The following is a 24541-nucleotide window of genomic DNA, read 5'->3' as shown; positions in this document are numbered from 1 at the left end:
CTGAAAATATTAAAGTGCATGAGAATTCCTCATGAGAGCTTCACATTCCTAGCCCTCCACACCCCTCTCATACACACAACTATCCAAACTTCTCTTAAATGTTACAATTGAACCTGCCTCTACTGCTTCCACTGGCAGCTCGTTCCACACTCTCACCACCGCTGAGAGAAGGAGTTCCCCCTCAGTATCCCCTGAAATATTTCACCTTTCACATTAAACCTTTGGATTCTAGTTCTAGTCTCACTCAACGAGAGGGGAAAAAGCCTTCTAGTATTGATCCCATCTATACCCCTCATAATTTTGTATACCTCGATAAAGTCTCCCCTCATTCTCCTGCTCTCCGGGCAATAACATCCTAACCCAGTCATCCTTTCCCTATAACTCAGATCCTCAAGTCCTGGCAACATCCTTACAAATGTTAAACACAAGAGGTTCTGCAGATGCTGGAAAATGTTGAGCAATAAGGATTTGGAGGTTGACAGGTAATTAGCTACTGTAAAAAAAATTTCCCCATGGCATCATCATCATGTGCCACATTGTATGACGTAAGCGGACTTTTCTACAGAAGTGTTTTGCCAATGCCTTCTTCTAGTCATGTTTTCACAAGATGGGTGACACCCCCTCCCCAAGCCATTATCAATACACTTCAGAGATCGTCTGCCTGGCGTCAGTGGTTGCATATCCAGGACTTGTGATATACACCGGCTGCTCATACGACCATCCACCACCCGCTTCCATGGTCACATTAATGAGCATGGTCACACTGTGGGTTAGCAATAGGATGAAAATTCTTAGGCTTTGTTCCTGAGATGTGTCGGAATCAGGGTGATTCATCTCATCATTAAATAAGAATCTGAATTTGCCTGACTTGTCTCGGTAACAAGAAATGTATACATATCATACTCTTAGTTTGATTTGTACTATTTATTTAGAAATATATCAACATCATCACTTTGTGCCATGTCATTAGGACATGGGCGATCATGATGACCATAATTGTTCTTGGCAAAATTTTCTACAGAAGTGGTTTGCCATTGCCTTCTTCTGGGCAGTGTCTTTACAAGACGGGTGACCCCAGTCATTATCAATACTCTTCAGAGATTGTTTGCTTGGCATCAGTGATCACATAACCAGAACTTGCGCTAAATTTCTGCAGGGATCTAAATAGGACCAAATTCAAGAACTTAGTATCAGTATAATAGACCAATATGCATTACACCACCAATATTTAAAGTAATTGGGGACTAATTGTACCCAACCGATAACCTATCATCACAGTGCTTAATGTTCAAAAGAAGGTAAATTACATCCCTGTTACAAGTCTGGTGGAGGATTGAGACCGTTTTATATACTGTTCAACCACTCAACAGAATTGTCAGCTAATCAACAGCATATCCTATCAGACTGTTATAAAGGAGAAATGTGGCAGAGATCAGCTGACTACCAACAGAAGCATTTCAGAGAACCCTTAACCAACATTAACCACCATGCTGTTGCAATAGAATCAGTTCCTGAAATATAAGGTGATATGTTATCAGTGAATCCCCCTAACACACACATGAAACAATTTGCTTTTTCAAAATGATTCTCGTCTGTGTTTATAAACGTGTGCATCATTGTTATAGCAGGCATCCTTAATGCAAATACAGAGAAAGTAATGAGTTTTGACTGGGGAGATTGTGGCAGAACATTGGAGATTCAACAGGCAACACCAGGGTTGTAAAAGATATGTTTGCAAAGACAGAGAAGGAATTCAGTTAATGAAGAACAAGTTCCAGAGACTCAAACACCAGAGCTTCTAAAGATTCTGGAAGTATTGAGCAATGGGGTCTGTTGCCTTGGCCAAAAACACCAACTGTTTATTGCCCTCCATAAATGATTGCTGAATTCCTCCAACATTTTGTATATTGCACAAGTTCCAGACAGTTTGGCTAAAAACAAACAGAGGATTTCTTGGATGTATGCGGGATGGTTTTTTGAACCAACATGTCGAGGAACCAACTAGAGAGCAGGCTATTCTGGACTGGGTTTTGAGCAATGAGGAAGGGTTAATTAGCAATCTTGTCGTGAGAGGCCCCTTGGGTAAGAGTGACCATAATATGGTGGAATTCTTCATTAAGATGGAGAGTGACATAGTTAATTCAGAAGCAAGGGTTCTGAACTTAAAGAGGGTTAACTTTGAAGGTATGAGACGTGAATTAGCTAAGATAGACTGGCAAATGACACTTAGAGGATTGACGGTGGATATGCAATGGCAAGCATTTAAAGGTTGCATGGATGAACTACAACAATTGTTCATCCCAGTTTGGCAAAAGAATAAATCAAGGAAGGTAGTGCACCCGTGGCTGACAAGAGAAATTAGGGATAGTATCAATTCCAAAGAAGAAGCATACAAATTAGCCAGAGAAAGTGGCTCACCTGAGGACTGGGAGAAATTCAGAGTTCAGCAGAGGAGGACAAAGGGCTTAATTAGGAAGGGGGAAAAAGATTATGAGAGAAAACTGGCAGGGAACATAAAAACTGACTGTCAAAGCTTTTATAGATATGTAAAAAGGAAAAGACTGGTAAAGACAAATGTAGGTCCCCTACAGACAGAAACAGGTGAATTGATTATGGGGAGCAAAGACATGGCAGACCAATTGAATAATTACTTTGGTTCTGTCTTCACTAAGGAGGACATAAATAATCTTCCAGAAATAGTAGGGGACAGAGGGTCCAGTGAGATGGAAGAACTGAGCGAAATACATGTTAGTAGGGAAGTGGTGTTAGGTAAATTGAAGGGATTGAAGGCAGATAAATCCCCAGGGCCAGATGGTCTGCATCCTAGAGTGCTTAAGGAAATAGCCCGAGAAATAGTGGATGCATTAGTGATAATTTTTCAAAACTCGTTAGATTCTGGACTAGTTCCTGAGGATTGGAGGGTGGCTAATGTAACTCCACTTTTTAAAAAAGGAGGGAGAGAGAAACCGGGGAATTATAGCCCGGTTAGCCTAACGTCGGTGGTGGGGAAACTGCTGGAGTCAGTTATCAAAGATGTGATAACAGCACATTTGGAAAGCGGTGAAATCATCGGACAAAGTCAGCATGGATTTGTGAAAGGAAAATCATGTCTGACGAATCTCATAGAATTTTTTGAGGATGTAACTAGTAGGGTGGATAGGGGAGAACCAGTGGATGTGGTATATTTGGATTTTCAAAAGGCTTTTGACAAGGTCCCACCACACAGGAGATTAGTGTGCAAACTTAAAGCACACGGTATTGGGGGTAAGGTATTGATGTGGATGGAGAATTGGTTAGCAGACAGGAAGCAAAGAGTGGGAATAAACGGGACCTTATCAGAATGGCAGGCGGTGACTAGTCGGGTACCGCAAGGCTCAGTGCTGGGACCTCAGTTGTTTACAATATATATTAATGACTTGGATGAGGGAATTAAATACAGCATCTCCAAGTTTGCGGATGACACGAAGCTGGGTGGCAGTGTTAGCTGTGAGGAGGATGCTAAGAGGATGCAGAGTGACTTGGATAGGTTGGGTGAGTGGGCAAATTCATGGCAGATGCAATTTAATGTGGATAAATGTGAAGTTATCCACTTTGGTGGCAAAAATAGGAAAACAGATTATTATCTGAATGGTGGCCGATTAGGTAAAGGGGAGATGCAACGAGACCTGGGTGTCATTATACACCAGTCATTGAAAGTGGGCATGCAGGTACAGCAGGCGGTGAAAAAGGCGAATGGTATGCTGGCATTTATAGCGAGAGGATTCGAGTACAGGAGCAGGGAGGTACTACTGCAGTTGTACAAGGCCTTGGTGAGACCATACCTGGAGTATTGTGTGCAGTTTTGGTCTCCTAATCTGAGGAAAGACATTCTTGCCATAGAGGGAGTACAAAGAAGGTTCACCAGATTCCTGGGATGGTAGGACTTTCATATGAAGAAAGACTGGATGAACTGGGCTTGTACTCGTTGGAATTTAGAAGATTGAGGGGGGATCTGATTGAAACGTATAAAATCCTAAAGGGATTGGACAGGCTAGATGCAGGAAGATTGTTCCCGATGTTGGGGAAGTCCAGAACAAGGGGCCACAGTTTGAGGATAAAGGGGAAGCCTTTTAGGACCGAGATTAGGAAAAACTTCTTCACACAGAGAGTGGTGAATCTGTGGAATTCTCTGCCACAGGAAACTGTTGAGGCCAGTTCATTGGCTATATTTAAGAGGGAGTTAGATATGGCCCTTGTGGCTACGGGGATCGGGGGTATGGCGGTGCAGGCTCGAAGGGCCGAATGGCCTACTCCTGCACCTATTTTCTATGTTTCTATGTTTCTAAAACAGACTAAACTATGGGAGAAGCACAAGACCAAAGTGAGAGGAGGAATCTGAAATAACACAGGAGGCTCTGGGTATCAACAGTTTCATAGTATGGAGGAAAGCATCAACTGGTTGCATCACTGCCTAGTATAGAGGCTTCAATGCATAGTAAGAGTCTCCAGAGGGTTGTACACTCAGGCAGTTCCATCACAACTACAACCATTTCCTTCCCCCCACCCCTCCCAAAATCAAGGATATCTTCAAAAAAAAGGTTCTGCCTAAAGAAAGCAGCATTCATCATTAAGGACTCTTACCATCTGGGACATGCTTTATTCTCATTACTACCAATGGAAGGAGGTAGAGGAGCCTGAAGTCACACACTCAACAATTCTGGAACAGTTTCTTCCCCTCCACCACCAGATTTCTAAACAGTCTATGAACACAACCTCATTATTCCTACTTCTACTATACATTTATAGCAAATTTATCCCTTTGCAATGTTGTTTACTGAAGTACCCACAAGCCCTGACAGTAGATTTCAGCTGGAGTAGTCCTAATCGGGAATACTTGATGATTCTCTTCAGAGCAGCACACAAAGAGTTGTCACTTTCTGGCGCCATCTTAGATTAGAGGGTGATGAACCTGTGAAATTTGAGGCTGTGCAGGCCAAATCATCAGGTGCGCAAAGTTCAAAGTAAATTCATGTCACTGTATATAACTCTGAGATTCATTTTTTTGTGACTATACTCAGTAAATAAGAGGTATATTTAGAAGTATTGCACATAGCCCGCAGAATGTCACATTACATATAGCCAGATAGACAGTACTATATATTGGTTAGAACAGGAAGGTGGCTGGGAAACAGAAATAAGAGTTCTTAGCTTTGTTTAGCTCAGTAGTATTAAGTGTTATTTGGTAACTGAAAAGACATAATATACAGTACTGTGCAAAGGTCTTAGCCACCCTAGTTATATCCGGCAATCTGTGCACGGTACTGCATTTAAGGCAGAGATTGATAGATTCTTGATTGGTAAGGGGGTTAAAGGTTATGGAAAGAAGGCAGGAAAGTGAGGTTGAAATAAAATCAGCCATGATGGAATAGCAGAGCAGACTCGAAGGTCCAAATAGCCTAATCCAGCCACGATACTTCATGGTCTTACAGTCCGACAACTAGACATTTTGCAATTATCACACTCAGAGGACGATGTATGTTGCACTATCCCACGGTCAAGACAAAGGTGCTTATTAATGCAAGTTATTCCTTTTCAGGCTGGTGTTAAAAATCTTAAAGAATGACCTTTGTGAACTGGGTGCCACGGGCGTGAACACAAATACTTTGCATCCAGATTTCGGAGGCAGCTGCCAGGATAAAGCACAGCCTCTGCTATAGGTCAAATTGGCCGATAAACGAGGAAGGGACACAATCCGGAATTCACTGAGTGACTCTTGTCACTGCCGCGGACTCGCAAAGCAATGAGAAATTCTGCCTCCGTCGGCTGTTTGCTAATTCCCGGCCATCATCCCCTCAAGCCGAAATGCTGGCTGCTGTGATTGATGGACATGTGGCTTGAAGTCCCTCGTCTCATCTCTCATGATGCGTTAGTGCAGCAGGGAAAAGCAACAACCTCCCTACCTCCAGCCCCTTTCCCATTCCAGCATGTCTGGAACTGTGTAATTACATATACACTCAGTGGCCACTTTATTAGGTACACTACTGTATGTCTGTGGTCTGCTGTTGCAGCCTAGCCACTCCAAGGTTCTCATGTTATTCATTCAGAGATGCTTCCCTGCACACCACTGTTGTAATGCATAGTTAACTGAGTTACTGTCACCTTCCTGTCAGTTTGAATCAGTCCGGCTATTCCCCTCTGACCCTTCTCATTAAAAAGGCATTTTCAGCCACAGAACTGCCGCTCACTGGATGTTTTTTTGTTTTTCCACACCATTCTCTGTAAACTCTAGAGACTGTCATGAATGCAAATACCAGCGGTTTCTGAGATAGTCAATCCGCCCCTGTCTGGTACCAACAATCATTCCACAGTCAAAGTCACTTGGAGCACATTTCTTCTCCAGTCTAATATTTGGTATGAACAACAAATGAACCTCTTGACCATGCCTGCTTGCTTTTATGCACTGAGTTGCTGCCACATGATTAGCTAATTAGATATTTACACTAACAAGGTGTACCTAATTAAGTGGCCATTGTGTGTTTATCTCTCATTTTTGGCAACCACTCAAGTCCATTGTACTTGGGGCAAAACTGTACTGTAGTGGTTAGCGTAATGTTATACAGCGTCAGTGACCAGGGCCCATTTCCTGACACTCTCTGCAAGGAGTTCACATATTCACCTTGTGACTGTGTGGGTTTCCTCCCACATTCCAAGGATGTGCGGATTTGTAGGTTACTTGGTCGCATGCGTACAATTAGCAGCAAGGGTCCATTGGGCTGGAAGGAAGGGCCTGTTACCATGCTGTACCTCTAGATAAATAGAGTTACTGCCAACAACCTGGGTCATGTTACGAATTCCTTTAAATATAAAATGGGGGAGAAAGAACGAGTCCAGTTGGTTAGTTCTCTCTGAAGGGCTAGCACTGAAACGAGAGGCTGAATGGCTTCCACGCGAGGGATGCAGCATTCTGTGACAGCTGACCTGGGGTCTGAACTGTTCTCCCCTATTCCCTTGAGTGTCTGTACCAGGATTAATTCATTGAGACACAGAAGGATACCCTTGAGTTTCTTCCCCCCAGCTCCCAACAGGGCAATCCCACTGCCCCTGTTTGCTCTCACTCTCACACAAGCTCAACTTACGTGTTTTGCTACTTAAGGGGTATTTTAGTGGCCAATGGACCCAAGTCCTAGGGAGGGAATAGACACAGTTACAGAGAAAATGTGCAAACTTCATGGACAGCACCAGGGGTCAAAGCCGGGTGACTGATCCGGATGGCCAACTGGTCCAGTCACCACACTGGAAATTCTCAGCGGCTAGCTTGGGATCCGTCATCCCATAGAGTGTCCACACCACTACGGAGAAGCGAGGAAACCCATTGTGTTGGTAGGAGGCAAGATTTCCCAGAGTAAACATTAGAAGTGACTCATATCCAATTATAGCAGGGAAGCATCCAGACCATTACAGCGATCTTTCAAACAATAACGATTTCATTCTTTATAGAGCAAGTCACAGATCCAATAATCTCTCTCTCTCTCTCTCTCTCTCTCTCTCTCTCTCTGCTCTATATATTTCAATGTTTAAGTGAATATTTTAAGGAAGGTGAATGAATGCCGGTACAGTTTAGCAAGCCGGCATGAAGATTTCAATGCAGTCAAAGGGTTACTGCACATGTAAGCAGAGAGACACACAGAATACTTACAAGGTTTATATCTGGCAACAAGTAGGAAAATGGACAAAACTTCCCACATTCCCAAAGGTTCAAGAAGAAAAAGGAACTGAAGGGGTAACTTCTTCCTCATAGACGGTGACAGGCAGGCGCAGTGAGCTGCCAGAGGAAGTGGTAGCAACGGCCACAATTACATGTTTGGGAAAGCTTTCGAAGGTTGTGGGCCAAATGCAGGCAAATGAGCCTAGCTTGGAAAGGCATTTTGGTCAGCATGGATCAGACGGCTGAAGGGCCTCTTTCCACTCTGCGTTCCTCTATGATTCTAATTATACCTGTCTCAGTCTTAACCATTTTCTACAGATCATTCCACTCTGTGTGGAAAAAGTTGACCTTCAAGTTACTATTAAATCTTTCCCTTTTCACCTTAGGGGTGCAAAAAAATTGAAGATTGTTTAATGTCATTTTCAGTACACAAGTGTAAAGAAGAAGGAAATACAGTAATTGTTACTCTGGATTTAATGCAGCTAAAAAAATTAAGACAAAGGACACTAACAAAAACACAATAAACATAAATACATAAAATATAACTTACATACATAGATCGTATGTTCAAAAAGGCCCAGCAGTGTCTGTACGCAACGTGACTGACAGGAAATGGTCAAGTAGTGGTGGTGGGGGTGTCGAACGGTGGGTTATCGAGTGATCAAGTAGTGGTGGTGGGGGTGTGGAACGGTGGGTTATCGGGTGATCAAGTAGTGGTGGTGGGGGTGTGGAACGGTGGTTTATCGGGTGATGTGGTGGGGGCGTGGAACGGTGGGTTATTGGGTGATCAAGTAGTCATGGTGGGGTTGTGCAGTGGTGGGTTATCGAGTGATCAAGTAGTCATGGTGGGGGTGTGGAGCGGTGGGTTATCGGGTGATCAAGTAGTGGAGGTGGGGGTGTGGAGCGGTGGTTTATCGGGTGATCAAGTAGTGGTGGTGGGGGTGTGGAGCGGTGGGTTATCGGGTGATCAAGTAGTGGTGGTGGGGGTGTGGAGCGGTGGGTTATCGAGTGATCAAGTAGTGGAGGTGGGGGCGTGGAACGGTGGGTTATCAGGTGATCAAGTAGTGGTGGTGGGGGTGTGGAACGGTGGGTTATCGGGTGATCAAGTAGTGGAGGTGGGGGCGTGGAGCGGTGGGTTATCGGGTGATCAAGTAGTGGAGGTGGGGGCGTGGAGTGGTGGGTTATCGGGTGATCAAGTAGTGGAGGTGGGGGCGTGGAGCGGTGGGTTATCGGGTGATCAAGTAGTGGAGGTGGGGGCGTGGAGCGGTGGGTTATCGGGTGATCAAGTAGTGGAGGTGGGGGCGTGGAACGGTGGGTTATCGGGTGATCAAGTAGTGGAGGTGGGGGCGTGGAGCGGTGGGTTATCGGGTGATCAAGTAGTGGAGGTGGGGGCGTGGAGTGGTGGGTTATCGGGTGATCAAGTAGTGGAGGTGGGGGCGTGGAGCGGTGGGTTATCGGGTGATCAAGTAGTGGAGGTGGGGGCGTGGAACGGTGGGTTATCGAGTGATCAAGTAGTCATGGTGGGGGTGTGGAACGGTGGGTTATCAGGTGATCAAGTAGTCATGGTGGGGGTGTGGAGCGGTGGGTTATCGGGTGATCAAGTAGTCATGGTGGGGGTGTGGAACGGTGGGTTATCAGGTGATCAAGTAGTGGAGGTGGGGGCGTGGAACAGTGGGTTATCGGGTGATCAAGTAGTGGAGGTGGGGGCGTGGAACGGTGGGTTATCGAGTGATCAAGTAGTGAAGGTGGTGGTGTGGAGCGGTGGGTTATCGAGTGATCAAGTAGTCATGGTGGGGGTGTGGAGCGGTGGGTTATCGGGTGATCAAGTAGTAGAGGTGGGGTGTGGAACGGTGGGTTATCGGGTGATCAAGTAGTCATGGTGGGGGTGTGGAGCGGTGGGTTATCGGGTGATCAAGTAGTGGTGGTGGGGGTGTGGAACGGTGGGTTATCGAGTGATCAAGTAGTGGTGGTGGGGGTATGGAACGGTGGGTTATCGGGTGATCAAGTAGTGGTGGTGGGGGCGTGGAACGGTGGTTTATCGGGTGATCAAGTAGTGGTGGTGGGGGTGTGGAGCGGTGGGTTATCGGGTGATCAAGTAGTGGTGGTGGGGGTGTGGAACGGTGGGTTATCGGGTGATCAAGTAGTGGAGGTGGGGGCGTGGAACGGTGGGTTATCGAGTGATCAAGTAGTCATGGTGGGGGTGTGGAACGGTGGGTTATCGGGTGATCAAGTAGTCATGGTGGGGGTGTGGAGCGGTGGGTTATCGGGTGATCAAGTAGTCATGGTGGGGGTGTGGAACGGTGGGTTATCAGGTGATCAAGTAGTGGAGGTGGGGGCGTGGAACAGTGGGTTATCGGGTGATCAAGTAGTGGAGGTGGGGGCGTGGAACGGTGGGTTATCGAGTGATCAAGTAGTGAAGGTGGTGGTGTGGAGCGGTGGGTTATCGAGTGATCAAGTAGTCATGGTGGGGGTGTGGAGCGGTGGGTTATCGGGTGATAAAGTAGTAGAGGTGGGGTGTGGAACGGTGGGTTATCGGGTGATCAAGTAGTCATGGTGGGGGTGTGGAGCGGTGGGTTATCGGGTGATCAAGTAGTGGTGGTGGGGGTGTCGAACGGTGGGTTATCGAGTGATCAAGTAGTGGTGGTGGGGGTATGGAACGGTGGGTTATCGGGTGATCAAGTAGTGGTGGTGGGGGCGTGGAACGGTGGTTTATCGGGTGATCAAGTAGTGGTGGTGGGGGTGTGGAGCGGTGGGTTATCGGGTGATCAAGTAGTGGTGGTGGGGGTGTGGAACGGTGGGTTATCGGGTGATCAAGTAGTGGAGGTGGGGGCGTGGAACGGTGGGTTATCGGGTGATCAAGTAGTGGAGGTGGGGGCGTGGAACTGTGGGTTATCGGGTGATCAAGTAGTGGAGGTGGGGGCGTGGAGCGGTGGGTTATCGGGTGATCAAGTAGTGGAGGTGGGGGTGTGGAGCGGTGGGTTATCGGGTGATCAAGTAGTGGAGGTGGGGGCGTGGAGCGGTGGGTTATCGGGTGATCAAGTAGTGGAGGTGGGGGCGTGGAACGGTGGGTTATCGAGTGATCAAGTAGTCATGGTGGGGGTGTGGAACGGTGGGTTATCGGGTGATCAAGTAGTCATGGTGGGGGTGTGGAGTGGTGGGTTATCGGGTGATCAAGTAGTCATGGTGGGGGTGTGGAACGGTGGGTTATCAGGTGATCAAGTAGTGGAGGTGGGGGCGTGGAACAGTGGGTTATCGGGTGATCAAGTAGTAGAGGTGGGGGCGTGGAACGGTGGGTTATCGAGTGATCAAGTAGTGAAGGTGGTGGTGTGGAGCGGTGGGTTATCGAGTGATCAAGTAGTCATGGTGGGGGTGTGGAGCGGTGGGTTATCGGGTGATCAAGTAGTAGAGGTGGGGTGTGGAACGGTGGGTTATCGGGTGATCAAGTAGTCATGGTGGGGGTGTGGAGCGGTGGGTTATCGGGTGATCAAGTAGTCATGGTGGGGGTGTGGAGCGGTGGGTTATCGGGTGATCAAGTAGTCATGGTGGGGGTGTGGAGCGGTGGGTTATCGGGTGATCAAGTAGTGGTGGTGGGGGTGTGTAGCGGTGGGTTATCGGGTGATCAAGTAGTGGAGGTGGGGGCGTGGAACGGTGGGTTATCGGGTGATCAAGTAGTGGAGGTGGGGGCGTGGAACTGTGGGTTATCGGGTGATCAAGTAGTGGAGGTGGGGGCGTGGAGCGGTGGGTTATCGGGTGATCAAGTAGTGGAGGTGGGGGCGTGGAGTGGTGGGTTATCGGGTGATCAAGTAGTGGAGGTGGGGGCGTGGAGCGGTGGGTTATCGGGTGATCAAGTAGTGGAGGTGGGGGCGTGGAACGGTGGGTTATCGAGTGATCAAGTAGTCATGGTGGGGGTGTGGAGCGGTGGGTTATCGGGTGATCAAGTAGTGGAGGTGGGGGCGTGGAACGGTGGGTTATCGGGTGATCAAGTAGTGGAGGTGGGGGCGTGGAACGGTGGGTTATCGGGTGATCAAGTAGTGAAGGTGGGGGTGTGGAGCGGTGGGTTATCGGGTGATCAAGTAGTGGAGGTGGGGGCGTGGAACGGTGGGTTATCGGGTGATCAAGTAGTCATGGTGGGGGCGTGGAGCGGTGGGTTATCGGGTGATCAAGTAGTGGAGGTGGGGGCGTGGAACGGTGGGTTATCAGGTGATCAAGTAGTGGAGGTGGGGGCGTGGAACGGTGGGTTATCGGGTGATCAAGTAGTGGAGGTGGGGGTGTGGAGCGGTGGGTTATCGGGTGATCAAGTAGTGGAGGTGGGGGTGTGGAGCGGTGGGTTATCGAGTGATCAAGTAGTGGAGGTGGGGGCGTGGAACGGTGGGTTATCGGGTGATCAAGTAGTGGAGGTGGGGGCGTGGAACGGTGGGTTATCGGGTGATCAAGTAGTGGAGGTGGGGGCGTGGAACTGTGGGTTATCGGGTGATCAAGTAGTGGAGGTGGGGGCGTGGAGCGGTGGGTTATCGGGTGATCAAGTAGTGGAGGTGGGGGCGTGGAGTGGTGGGTTATCGGGTGATCAAGTAGTGGAGGTGGGGGCGTGGAACGGTGGGTTATCGGGTGATCAAGTAGTCATGGTGGGGGTGTGGAGCGGTGGGTTATCGGGTGATCAAGTAGTCATGGTGGGGGTGTGGAACGGTGGGTTATCAGGTGATCAAGTAGTGGAGGTGGGGGCGTGGAACGGTGGGTTATCGGGTGATCAAGTAGTGGAGGTGGGGGCGTGGAACGGTGGGTTATCGAGTGATCAAGTAGTGGAGGTGGTGGTGTGGAGCGGTGGGTTATCGAGTGATCAAGTAGTCATGGTGGGGGTGTGGAGCGGTGGGTTATCGGGTGATCAAGTAGTAGAGGTGGGGTGTGGAACGGTGGGTTATCGGGTGATCAAGTAGTCATGGTGGGGGTGTGGAGCGGTGGGTTATCGGGTGATCAAGTAGTCATGGTGGGGGTGTGGAGCGGTGGGTTATCGGGTGATCAAGTAGTGGTGGTGGGGGTGTGTAGCGGTGGGTTATCGGGTGATCAAGTAGTGGAGGTGGGGGCGTGGAACGGTGGGTTATCGGGTGATCAAGTAGTCATGGTGGGGGTGTGGAGCGGTGGGTTATCGGGTGATCAAGTAGTGGTGGTGGGGGTGTGGAGCGGTGGGTTATCAAGTGATCAAGTAGTCATGGTGGGGGTGTGGAGCGGTGGGTTATCGGGTGATCAAGTAGTGGAGGTGGGGGCGTGGAACGGTGGGTTATCGGGTGATCAAGTAGTGGAGGTGGGGGTGTGGAGCGGTGGGTTATCGGGTGATCAAGTAGTGGAGGTGGGGGCGTGGAACTGTGGGTTATCGGGTGATCAAGTAGTGGAGGTGGGGGCGTGGAGTGGTGGGTTATCGGGTGATCAAGTAGTGGAGGTGGGGGCGTGGAGCGGTGGGTTATCGGGTGATCAAGTAGTGGAGGTGGGGGCGTGGAACGGTGGGTTATCGAGTGATCAAGTAGTCATGGTGGGGGTGTGGAGCGGTGGGTTATCGGGTGATCAAGTAGTGGAGGTGGGGGCGTGGAACGGTGGGTTATCGGGTGATCAAGTAGTGGAGGTGGGGGCGTGGAACGGTGGGTTATCGGGTGATCAAGTAGTGAAGGTGGGGGTGTGGAGCGGTGGGTTATCGGGTGATCAAGTAGTGGAGGTGGGGGCGTGGAACGGTGGGTTATCGGGTGATCAAGTAGTCATGGTGGGGGCGTGGAGCGGTGGGTTATCGGGTGATCAAGTAGTGGAGGTGGGGGCGTGGAACGGTGGGTTATCAGGTGATCAAGTAGTGGAGGTGGGGGCGTGGAACGGTGGGTTATCGGGTGATCAAGTAGTGGAGGTGGGGGTGTGGAGCGGTGGGTTATCGGGTGATCAAGTAGTCATGGTGGGGGTGTGGAGCGGTGGGTTATCGGGTGATCAAGTAGTCATGGTGGGGGTGTGGAGCGGTGGGTTATCGGGTGATCAAGTAGTCATAGTGGGGGTGTGGAGCGGTGGGTTATCGGGTGGAGGCATTGATCTGTTGACCAGCCTTCCTGTTTGGGGAAAGTAACTGTTTCTGAGTCTGGTGGTCCTGACGTGGGTGCTTCATAGTCTCCTCCTTGATGGAAGAGGGTGGAATAAACAGTCCATGAGCAGGTTGGATGGTTCCCCTTCTTGATATTTCTGGCACTTTTCTGTAGATACACTGGGTGGGCTGGTGTCGGTGATGTGTTGAGCAGTTTTGACTATCCGCTATAGAGCCTTCCTATTGACTGCAGTACAATTCCTGTAGCATGCAGTGATGCAGCAGGTTAGGATGCTCCCTTCTCCACACCTGTAGAAAGTTGGCAGTACAAATGTGAGTAGTCCAGCTCTCTTCATCCTCCTCAGAAATTAGAGGCACTGACGAGCTTTCCTGATTGTGTAGGATGCTGCTCAATCAGCTCCCTTTCTCCAGCAGACTCTGTTGCTCTAGATTCCAGCATCTGCAGTTTCTTGTGTCCAAAATGTTCTATCCCCTTGCTTCCACATTGTGTATTTATTTATTTTTGTTTGGAGACACAGGCAGAATCAGGCCCTTCCAGCCCAACTACAGCCATGTGACCAAATAACCTACTAATCAATACGTCTTTGGAATGTGGGAGGAGACCAGAGCACCCTGAGGAAACCCACACCGTCACAAGGAGAATGTACAGACAACAGCAGCAGGAATTGAATCCGGTTGCTGATTCTGTAATAGTCTTACACTAACTGCTATGCTACCCTACTTTCCAATGCTTCCATAAGTGCGCATGCACCGGTCGTGCATGCAGCCTGTTACAGCTGTTCCAACTAATTCTTACTTTTCTCTTCTTAGTTTTTTTAACTTACGTTATTTTTTTGTAATTTTTTTTCATGGTAACACGTTGAAGCTGCACCCTCTCTAACATGCTGGTAGAGAGTGTTTTATTTGGCTTTTTAGCGCTGGAAATAGTTACATTCCGACACGTCTCATTAGTGGGGCAGAAGCATGATCACATTGTTTATTCCAGGGACCAACTGATTGAGCTTATGCTGGCCGGTTTAGCGAACAGAGCGGCGGACACCCCTGCTGAAATCTGGAGGAAAACACACAGAGGATGCAGAGGGGGATCAAAAAGGCGAGGAAAGAGGACTGGGTCAAGACAACAGAGACTTGTGGAGAAGAGAAGTTTGGTGGGTAATAAAATGGACGAGTTCATGGCTCTAGCCAGGCGTCAGAGAACATTTCGGGAGTGCAGTGTTATGTGTTTTACTGGAACGGGGCTGCACGAGGACGTACCTGATCAAAACTTTTCCATAGACGGCTTCCAGACCGTTCAGGCTGACCAGAAGTGCACTGAGAGCGGTAAGTGTAAAGGAGTTGGGGGCTTACTGTTCTGGTTAACAACGGATGGTGCAATCCGGGTCATATTATGATCGAGGAACGTGTTTGTAGACCGGATATTGAACTTTTTGCGGTTGGACTCCGGCCATATTCCACTGAGATACAACACTGGGCATCACGGGAGGTTGTTCCTGCCTGTGGCCATTGAACTTTGCAGCTCCTCCAGTGGAGGGTCAGAAACCTTGAGTCAATAGGCTGGTCCTGGACTTATTTCCATCTGGCATAGTTTGCATTTTGTTGTTTGATTGTTTGTGGTTTTTGTATTGCTATATTTATGCTCTATTCTTGGTTGGGCGGCTGTAACGAAACCCAATTTCCCTCAGGATCAATAAAGTATATCTATCTACCTATCTATTTATTGGTAACAGTGAAACACAGGCTGGGTCAGATTTCACCACCGGTTTCTTTGAGGGAGAATTAAATGCATATCGTTGACACTGCACTAGTGAAGATTGTACACCATAATAAAATCCAATGGACATTTAAAAACAGCCCATGTATCTTTGGTTGACATTTACAGCTATGGGTTGAGGATGTAACTTCAGAAGCATTATAGGGCTAGGCAAACAATTCAGTGGAACATGGGTTCTGATATGGCCCACAGACCTCTGTCACCAACTTTGGCAGCTCTGCCAAACACTTCAATACCTGAAAGACTTGGATAAGTACATGGATGGGAGGGGTATGGAGGCCTATGGCCCATATGTGGGTTGATGAGACTAGGCAAAATTACAGTTTGGCACAGACTACAATCTACAGTGCTATAGATGCTATGGTCTAAGACTTGCCCAGCTGCTACATATCAGAATTCACTCAACTCCCCTCTCAACCTTTTCCCTCATTAAGGCCTATCCCTTAAACCAACCATTTATGCTGTTACAGACTAAAGAAACCATCACTATACCAATCATTTAACCACCTTTACCAATCCTGTATAACAGAGTTGGTCATTAAGACCATCATTCCTTTTAAGCTGTGTGGGTGAGTGGCCGCACGGTAACTGAAATGCTTCCACACACATCACCTTTGTTGCCGCACAGCTGGAATTTTCTTTTATTATAATCAATTTTGAAATTATGCTAATATACTTTAGAAATGTTAAATCATGAAATGCCAATGTGTTAATGAATATAATCCATAATTTTTCTAAATAGTAAACCTACCTCAACCTTTACTTTGAAACATTTTAGAGCTTCAAAGTATTTACATTGTCAGAGTTTGAAGATACAGCACTCTTACAAATTGTAACAATAAACACAGAATGGAAGTTGGTAGCTCATTTGTTAATAAACCGCTGGCCCACTGAATGCCGGCACAAAAAAAACTCAGTTACTATTACATAACACGACGAAAGCATTGCCCCAAAAATATCAAAGCAATATTGGGATTTCAAATTTGTCCTTTCTGAGAAAGTCAACTAAGGCGTTCACTGATATATTGAACTATGTGCTTAGAAACAACGAATTTGAAGAACTGTTAACTCTTGTTTACAACTTTGGAACATTTCATGCTTCTAGTGTTGGCTGCGAACGTGGATTCTGTCTTATGATTTAAATCAAATGCAAATCCAGAAACAGACTAGAAGTGGAACATTTGGATGATCTAATGATGATTAAAACGAATTTTTCATCTGGATGCAAAATTAATCTGGACAGTGTTTGTAAACAATGGATTTGAAATAAAGACAGACGAGAAAAAGTTTACAAAAGACAAAAAATTTTCTTTGTTGTACTGTATTTCATTACACCCTACAATTAATAAAATCAAAAGTATGTGATTTTCCAATTTTCATTCTAAATAGTTATAGTATGCATATTGCAAAAAAAACATTTAAAGTGCATGCAGTTTTCGGGCAGTGTAAAAATTTCCTGCTCAGAGCAATGGTTGGTCTGCGCAGCTGAAAACTGACATGCTCCATCCCAAGCCTGAAGAATAAAGATGTTTGATTGTCAAATGTACACCAAAGCATACAGTGAAATGTGTCATTTGCATCAAATCAGCGAGGGCTTGCTGAGCAGCCTGCAAATGTCACCATGCTCTGGCACCAACATATTATGCCCCAACTCACTAAACCTACTTTGTACATCTTTGGACTTTAGGAGGAAATCAGAGCACCTGGAGGAAACCCACATGGTCATGGGGAGAACGTACAAATTCCTTAGACAGTGGTTGGAATTAAACACTGATCTTCCAATCGATTGCTGGTGCTGTAAAGTGGTACGCTAACCGCCACACTACCATGCCACATACCATCTGGCCCATCCTTTCTGAGCTAGCTCTCAGATAAATGCCACTGCTCCCACTCATTTCTCTGTCACCTATTCTCACTCACATTCCCCAACCGTGACACCCTGCTTCACCTCAAACCCACTCCAAGCTGTGGGGTAACGATTTTGTAACTTCAGGGTGTGGGAAGAAACCGCAGCAGCCAGGGGTAAATCCACACAACAGGAAGAACATGTAAACTGCACAGGGACTGTAACCAGGATCAAACGTGGGCCATTGGAGCTGTACGACAGCAGCACTAACTGCTGCAATGCTGTGCATTCCTTCAGTGCTACTGACTCTTCACAATCTTCACTGGATGCAAACCTCTGTAGGACACTGAAGTATTCCAGAACAAAAAGGAGCTGTGGAAATGTGAATCTACACCTGTTGCTGCATCCATTGCAGGCTCCTCCACAACACTGAAGCGCGACACACTGTAGACTGGGGAACCTTTCATTCTGTTCAATTCAAAAGGCTAGATTTCCCAGTGGCTACCCATTTTAATTCTACTTCCTATTCCAACATGGCCTCTTCTACTTACGCACTAAGGTCACACTAGGTTGGTAGAGCAACACCTCATCTTCCATCTGGGGAGCCTCCAACCCAATGGCATGAACACTGATTTCTCTAACTTCCGGTAATTTCTCCCCCTTCCACCCTTTTTCATTCCCCATTCTGGCTCCCCTCACCCTTTCTTTTTCTGACCTCCATCTGGTGCCCCTCCTCCTTCCCTTTCTCCCATGGTCCACTCACCTCTCCTTACAGATTCCTTCTTCAGCCCTTTAACTTTTTCTACCTACCACCTCCCACCTCCTTATTTCAGGTCCCTCCTCCAAACACCCAGCTTTCCCCATCACCTGGTTAGCTTGTACTCCTTCCCCTCCTTCCTCCTTAATCTGATTCTCCCCCTTTCCCTTCCAGTCCTGATGAAGACTCTTGGGCTGAAATGTTGACTCTTTATTCCTCTCTATAGATACCGCCCGGCCTGTTGAATTCCTCCAGCATTTTGTGTGTGGGTTTTGCTCTGGATTTCCATCATCAGCAGAATCTCTTGTGCTTTTGAGCCCAAAATTTATCACTCTGTTCCTCCTTCTACAGGTGCTGAGTATTTCCAGTTTTAGCTGGTTGCATCTCAGATTCCATCTTTTTTCATTTTCAGTTGCAGTATGAAAGGAAGGACTTGCGACCCATTTTAAAAAACAAGACACAGAGTGCTGGAGGAACTCAATGGGTGAGGCAGTATGTATCGAGGGAAATGGATAGATGAGGTTTCAGGTTGAGACCCTTCACCAGGACTGTTCATTGCCCTCGGCTACCATGTCTGATCCGCTGAGTTCCTCCAGTGCTCCAGGTTCTAGCAGCTGCACTCCCCTATGTCTCCAACTTCTTTTAAAAAACAAGATTACCTATTATTTTCACCAAAAATGGACTTTGGAGAATAGATAAAGATAAAACAAAACATGATTTTGGCTTTTGAGGCTCTATTAAAGGTCAGGCCTTGGGATGAATTATGAATGAGATGCCAGAGGGGGAATTCTGTACAATTCTGCATATCTCGTGGTACATACTGTAATAAACAGTAAAATTTACACAAAACAACATGGTGTAGACTTGCAAACAAGGACAGGGCAAAATGCCATACTCCTATCATCAATCATAGAATTGATGTAGCAGCAAAAGAGGCCGTTCAGCCCATTGAGCCTACTTTGACTCCGTTATTCCATTTCCCCACAGTACTGATAACTGTTATCCCACAAAGGCCTGTCTGATTACCTTTTGACAGCCTTGATTCATGACTTCCATCACCTTCACTGGCAGTCACTTCAAGATTATCGCTTTATTCAAAGTGAATGTATTATCAAAGTACTTACGTGTTACCATATACTACCTTGCGATTCATTTTCTTGCAGGTATTTACGAGAAAAAAAGAAATACAATATCATTTCACAAAAAATATAAGTAAAGACTGAAAACAAAATAATATGTTTTTTTTTGTGTGCCATACTCTGCCAGAGCCTCGGCGACCACTTTTCAAGTGGTTGCCTTGGAGGAAAGATTCTGTGAGTGGTTGAGTGGTCCCCCCACATCCTTCTCACAGTGTTGTTTTTTTTTAAAAACGTGGCTGAGTTGTGAGCTCGACACTCAACCCGGCACGGATGGAAAGCGTGCCCGGGAGTGGCCCAACTGGATTCAAACTTGGGAACCTTCGCTCCGGAGTCCGGCGCTGATGTCACTGCGCCATCAGCTGGCTAAATAGTATGTAAAAGGGGACAAATTGTGCAAATATAAAAAATACTGAGAACTTGAGTTGTAAAGGGTCAGCAGGTCAGGCAGCATCTATGGAGGGAAATAAACAGCCAATGTTTCAGGCTGAAACTATTCATCAGGACTGGAAAGAAAGGGGGAAGAAGCCAGAATAAGTTGGGGGGGGGGGTATTATAAGCAGATAGGTGATAGCTGAAATGAGTCAAAGTTGAGTTTGTTGTCATGTGCACCAGTACATGTCAGCAAAGTGGAGATAAAATCTTACAGCAACTTCACAGGTACATAGCATCAGATAAGCAGCATTCACAAAAGTAATCAATCATAAAGTATGCACCATATTTACAGAAAAACAAAAAAAAATTCATTTTTGTATCTTGTCCACACTAACAGTATTGAAACAGGCCTTTCGGCCCATCACTTTCAGCCACACTTCATAACCTTTTTCTCTCCCTATCTATGACTCCTCCTGTCCTGCACCCCTCTGAGTACCTGTGTGTTATTCCATCTCCAGCCTCTAAGGTTTCTCTCAGTTCTTTTGCCCAGCAAAAAGTGACAGCGCCCTTAAAACAACCAAATCCCTTCCAAATAATCTCTGCCCCCCCCCCACCTCTCTCCCATTCTTGCGGCTCCTTTAAGAATCAGTACCGGATTTATTATCACTTACCTATGACATGCAATTTCTTGCTTTGTGGCAGCAACAGAGACACAAAATTCTTTAAACTACAAAAATATAAATAGTCCAAAAAAAAGAGAAAAATGAGGTAGAGTTCAAGGACCGTTCAAAAATCAGATGACGGAAGGGAAGAAACAGTTCTTAAATCATTGAGTACAGTCTTCAGGCTTCGGCACCTGTAAACGCTTGAATTCATCTTTACGGAACACCTGCCTCACTTCTAATATAGTATCCTAGAATTATTGGAATTGGATTATATTGTCACATGTACCAAGATACAGTGAAAAGCTTGTCTTGCGTACTGTTCATACAGATCAAATCGTTACACAGTGCATTGAGCTAGACTTAGGTAAAACAATAACCATGAGGAATAAAGTGTAACAGCTACAGAGAAAGTTCAATAAAGTGAATAAATCACAACGAGGTGTAGAGGTCAAGAGTGTGCTGCACACAAGATGGCCATTCAGCCCATTGAGTCCATACTTGTCAAACGCATGCTGCACACAAGATGGCCATTCAGCCCATTGAGTCCATACTTGTTCATTGTAATATTATCCCTATTTTTTCTGCTTTTTCCCCCATTGTCCTACTGTTCAATTTCTTTCAAGTGTGTACCTTCTCATTTCCCTTTTGACACTTAAGAGTATTCCTCATTGGGAGACCAGTCAGTCAGATCGGAAATAATACTTCCTCCTCACTGGCAATCAGCGCAGACGGGCCTCGAGGATGTGTGCTCAGTCTGCTGCTGCTCTACCCTCCCTACACTCATGACTTATGGCTAGACACAGTTCAAACGCCATCTATAAATTCACTGGCGACACAACTATTGTTGGCAGAATCTCAGATAGTGACGGGGAGGCGCATCGAAGTGAGATAGGTCAGCTCGTTGAGTGATGCCTCAACGACTTCACATTCGACGTCAGTAAAACCAAGGAAGTGATTGTGGACTTCAGGAAGGGGAAAATCAGAACACACACCAGCTCTCATCAAAGGGTCAGCAGTAGAAAGGGTGATCAGCTTCAAGTTTCAGGGCATCAAAATTTTTGAAGATCTATCCTAGACCCAACAGACTGCTGCAATTACAAAGAAGGCAGACCAACAGCTATATTTCTTTAGGAGTCTGAGGAGATTTTGTATGTCATGAAACATGACCAAAATTTTCACAGATGTACTGTATTTTATCTGGAGGGGAGGGAGCCTCTGCATAGAATCGGGAAAAGCTGCAGAAGGTTATAAACTCATCCAGCTCCGTCAGTCACCGGCCTCCCCACCAGAGGACATCTTCAAAAGGCAAAGCCTCAAAAAAAGTGCCATCCATCATAAAGGACCTTCACCATCTGGAACATGCCTCTTCTCATTACTTCCATGGGGCGGGGGGGGGGGTGGAGTACACAAACCTTAAGATACACACTTAAACTTTTTAGGAACAGCTTCTTCCCCTCCGCCACCAGATTTCAGACTGGCCCATGAACATTACCTCGCCTTTTTGTACTACTTTTAAAGTATATTTTTATCGTAATTTATATTATTTTAATGCACCGCAGTCACAAAACAAATTTCATGATATACACCTGATAGATTAAACCTGAGTCTGTTAGATTCCCTTTCCGTTACAGGCAGAAAATCCCCAATTCATTATGGCTCTCTGGGTTAGAAAGCTTTGGTGCCACATCACCCTTGTATCATTTACCCAAAATATTAACTCTGTGCCAGTTCACTGTATTTACCCAAAGTCCACTGTGATCTTATACACCTTCATTAAACCTCTCCTTGCTCTTCCTTTCTTCACGAGCAACAGCCCAAACCCCACTGTATCCTTAAAGCTGAAATTCCATACCCCCTGGAACCATCCCAGTAAATCTTTTCTGCATCTTCTTGTCATCTCTAAAGTTAGACCATCAGAATTAGACAAAAGTTGGGCCTAACCAATTTTTTTTCACGTGTTCTAAATACCCGACTTGCTTTTGTGCTCTGTGCTGTTAACAAAAGATCTGAATTTTGACTTTTTTAAAGAAAAGTTAAATTATTTGCAACGTGTAACAAAATGCTGGGGGAATTCAGCAGGTCAGTCAGCATCCGTGGAAATGAACGAACAGTCGACGTTTCAACCGAGACCCCGAGAGTTCCTCTCGCATTTCGTGTATGTTGCTTTTTCCAGCATCCGCAGAATTTCTTGTATTTATAATAAATTCTTTATTCAGTAGTCAGCTGTTGTCTGGTTTGACTCCTATAAAGTTAACTTGATACAACGCAGTCCTTTCCAAGTACACTACTGGCAAATGTCTCCACCTCTCTCTCTCTCCCAATTAACACCCAAGCCTCCTAATTATCCTACATAAAATCTCTTACTGGGTACCCAGAGTCCACAGATGACCCTCTCACCACCAATCAATATATATTTCCTGTTTTCGTTATTTACGCAAGCTCTATCTCCCTCCTGGTCCTTCGCGTCTCTCCTTAATGACACACCTGGCCCGATATTTAATAATAAATGACTTGGCGGTCACATTTCAGGGGCAATAACTCCTGGATAAAATAAACCAGGTCTCCCGGGAAGAAAGAACCCCTTCATTCGCTGGGAGGAAAAAGTGACTAGATTTTGGTCGCAAGCACTGGAACGAAATTGATACACTGACGTTTGTATAAAAATCGCACTGCTCCGACCCACAAACACAACACCGTTGTTAGAATAAAAATTACACACAGTTTCAGGGGAAAACTACCTAAAATAGCATCTGTAGCTGAGTGGAGCATTTCCGAACGGTGCACATCGCCTCTAAAGGGAGTGATACCTTCAGAGGGTGATGGAAGCTTTCATCGCCGTCGGAATTGGGGGACCCAGATGTTTCAGGGTGCCTGTGTCCCTAGTGAAGGTCTCGGAAGTGTTGCGATAAAATTCCCCGGGGTGTTTCCGGGAACCTGCTGCCCACTTCCCTTCTCATCTGAGAGTCTCTACCCCACAGCTACCTCTCCCCGTTAAAACGGAAAGGGACCGTGCATTACCAGAAGCAACAGATACTGTCATTTACCTCTCGATTGTAAACCAGAGCGGGCAGCCTCTCTTTTGTTTCAGAGAGAGTACGACAGTGTGGTGAGGGAGGGAGAAGGGGGGACGAGTGTTACTGGTAGGGAAGGGGAGAAGGGGAGAAAGAGAGAGAGAGAGAGAGAGAGAGAGAGAGAGAGAGAGAGGGGGGGGAGAGAATGGAGAACTAGACAGCGGATGCAAACATAAGATGAGTTCAAACAAAGCTCCAATGGTAAATTAACCTGACCTACCTGGATGTAACATACTTTGGAAATAAAAGATGACCAGAACAAGTGATCCCAGGCAAGTAGCGAGCACCATGCGGCATTTTCTGCCCATCCGCATGATATCCAGGAGCCCCTGTTTCATGGCTGGGCTGTGTATGTGCGTGCGTACTGGAACTGCCGCAGATTCCCTCTCTCCTTTCGGGCTCTTCACAGTGCTGAACCGTCTCGCTCGCCGCAGGGGCGCAGCGCCAAACGCCGGCCGCCCTTCCCCATCCTCTCGTACCCTCCCCTCTCTGCCGCCGCACTACAAGAGGGGGCAGTGCCCAACACCCCTCAAACTCGGGGCGGTCCTCTCTCTCTCTCTCTCTCTCTCTATCTATCTCCGGTAGCACCCGCTGGGTCCTAGTGCTCGCCGATCCTGTGCTCGAGAGCGAACTCCAAGGCGAAGACGTGTATTTGCATAGCGCTTTTCCAGTGATCTGGGACACTCCTGTAGGGTGGGTAGTTGGTGGTGCGGATACAGCGTGTAACCAGGAAGCTCGGTGGGTCGTTTGGCTTTATTGCAAGGAAATTGTTTTTTTTAAATATGGAAATATTATTACAACGGCAGGTGGCATTGATGAACTGGTACCTCAAGTATGGTGCGTCTAGCTTTAGCCTGACTGACGGAGGTTTGTTTTCGCTCTGGAGACAATTCGGACAAGATTTTTCCTGTATATTTCATTTTTCGTTTTTATATCCTGAGCAAGTGAGAAAAATCCCGTTATTTGCGAGCCCTGGGGTCGATACCGAATATCAAAGCCCGAAGGTCGATCGGAAGTTTTGGATGGCCGAAGCCCACTGGGGAAGCCGGAGCCCAATGTCTGCGTGTCTACGAGTCCTCTGAAAGTCCAGGGGACTCTCTGTCTGTATATGTGAGTAGGTAGGTTGATGGGAGAGAGGAAAGGGGCTTGTTTTGCTGTTGTTGTTTTGT

At 46.7% G+C, this 24541-nt stretch overlaps 1 protein-coding gene across 2 annotated transcripts in view; it reads right to left on the bottom strand.

Annotated features, from left to right (window-relative positions):
• The window catches only part of LOC134351769 (carbohydrate sulfotransferase 11), a 235534-nt gene extending 211575 nt beyond the window's left edge, over positions 1-23959 (bottom strand). The window contains exon 1 of one of the 2 annotated variants that reach the window (XM_063058408.1): positions 23608-23959. In XM_063058408.1, the coding sequence (XP_062914478.1) occupies positions 23608-23710 (103 nt within the window). In that variant the 5' untranslated portion in view covers positions 23711-23959. Of the gene's footprint in view, positions 1-23592 lie in introns of both variants that reach the window. The other variant, XM_063058407.1, reaches the window with a different exon arrangement.
• Between the last annotated feature and the right edge of the window lie 582 nt (positions 23960-24541).

Source organism: Mobula hypostoma, chromosome 9, assembly GCF_963921235.1.
Source record: "Mobula hypostoma chromosome 9, sMobHyp1.1, whole genome shotgun sequence".
In the NCBI taxonomy this organism is placed as follows: Eukaryota; Metazoa; Chordata; class Chondrichthyes; order Myliobatiformes; family Myliobatidae; genus Mobula; species Mobula hypostoma.
The sequence above is the reverse complement of the archived record's forward strand: the minus strand, read 5'-3'. Positions and strand labels throughout refer to the sequence as shown.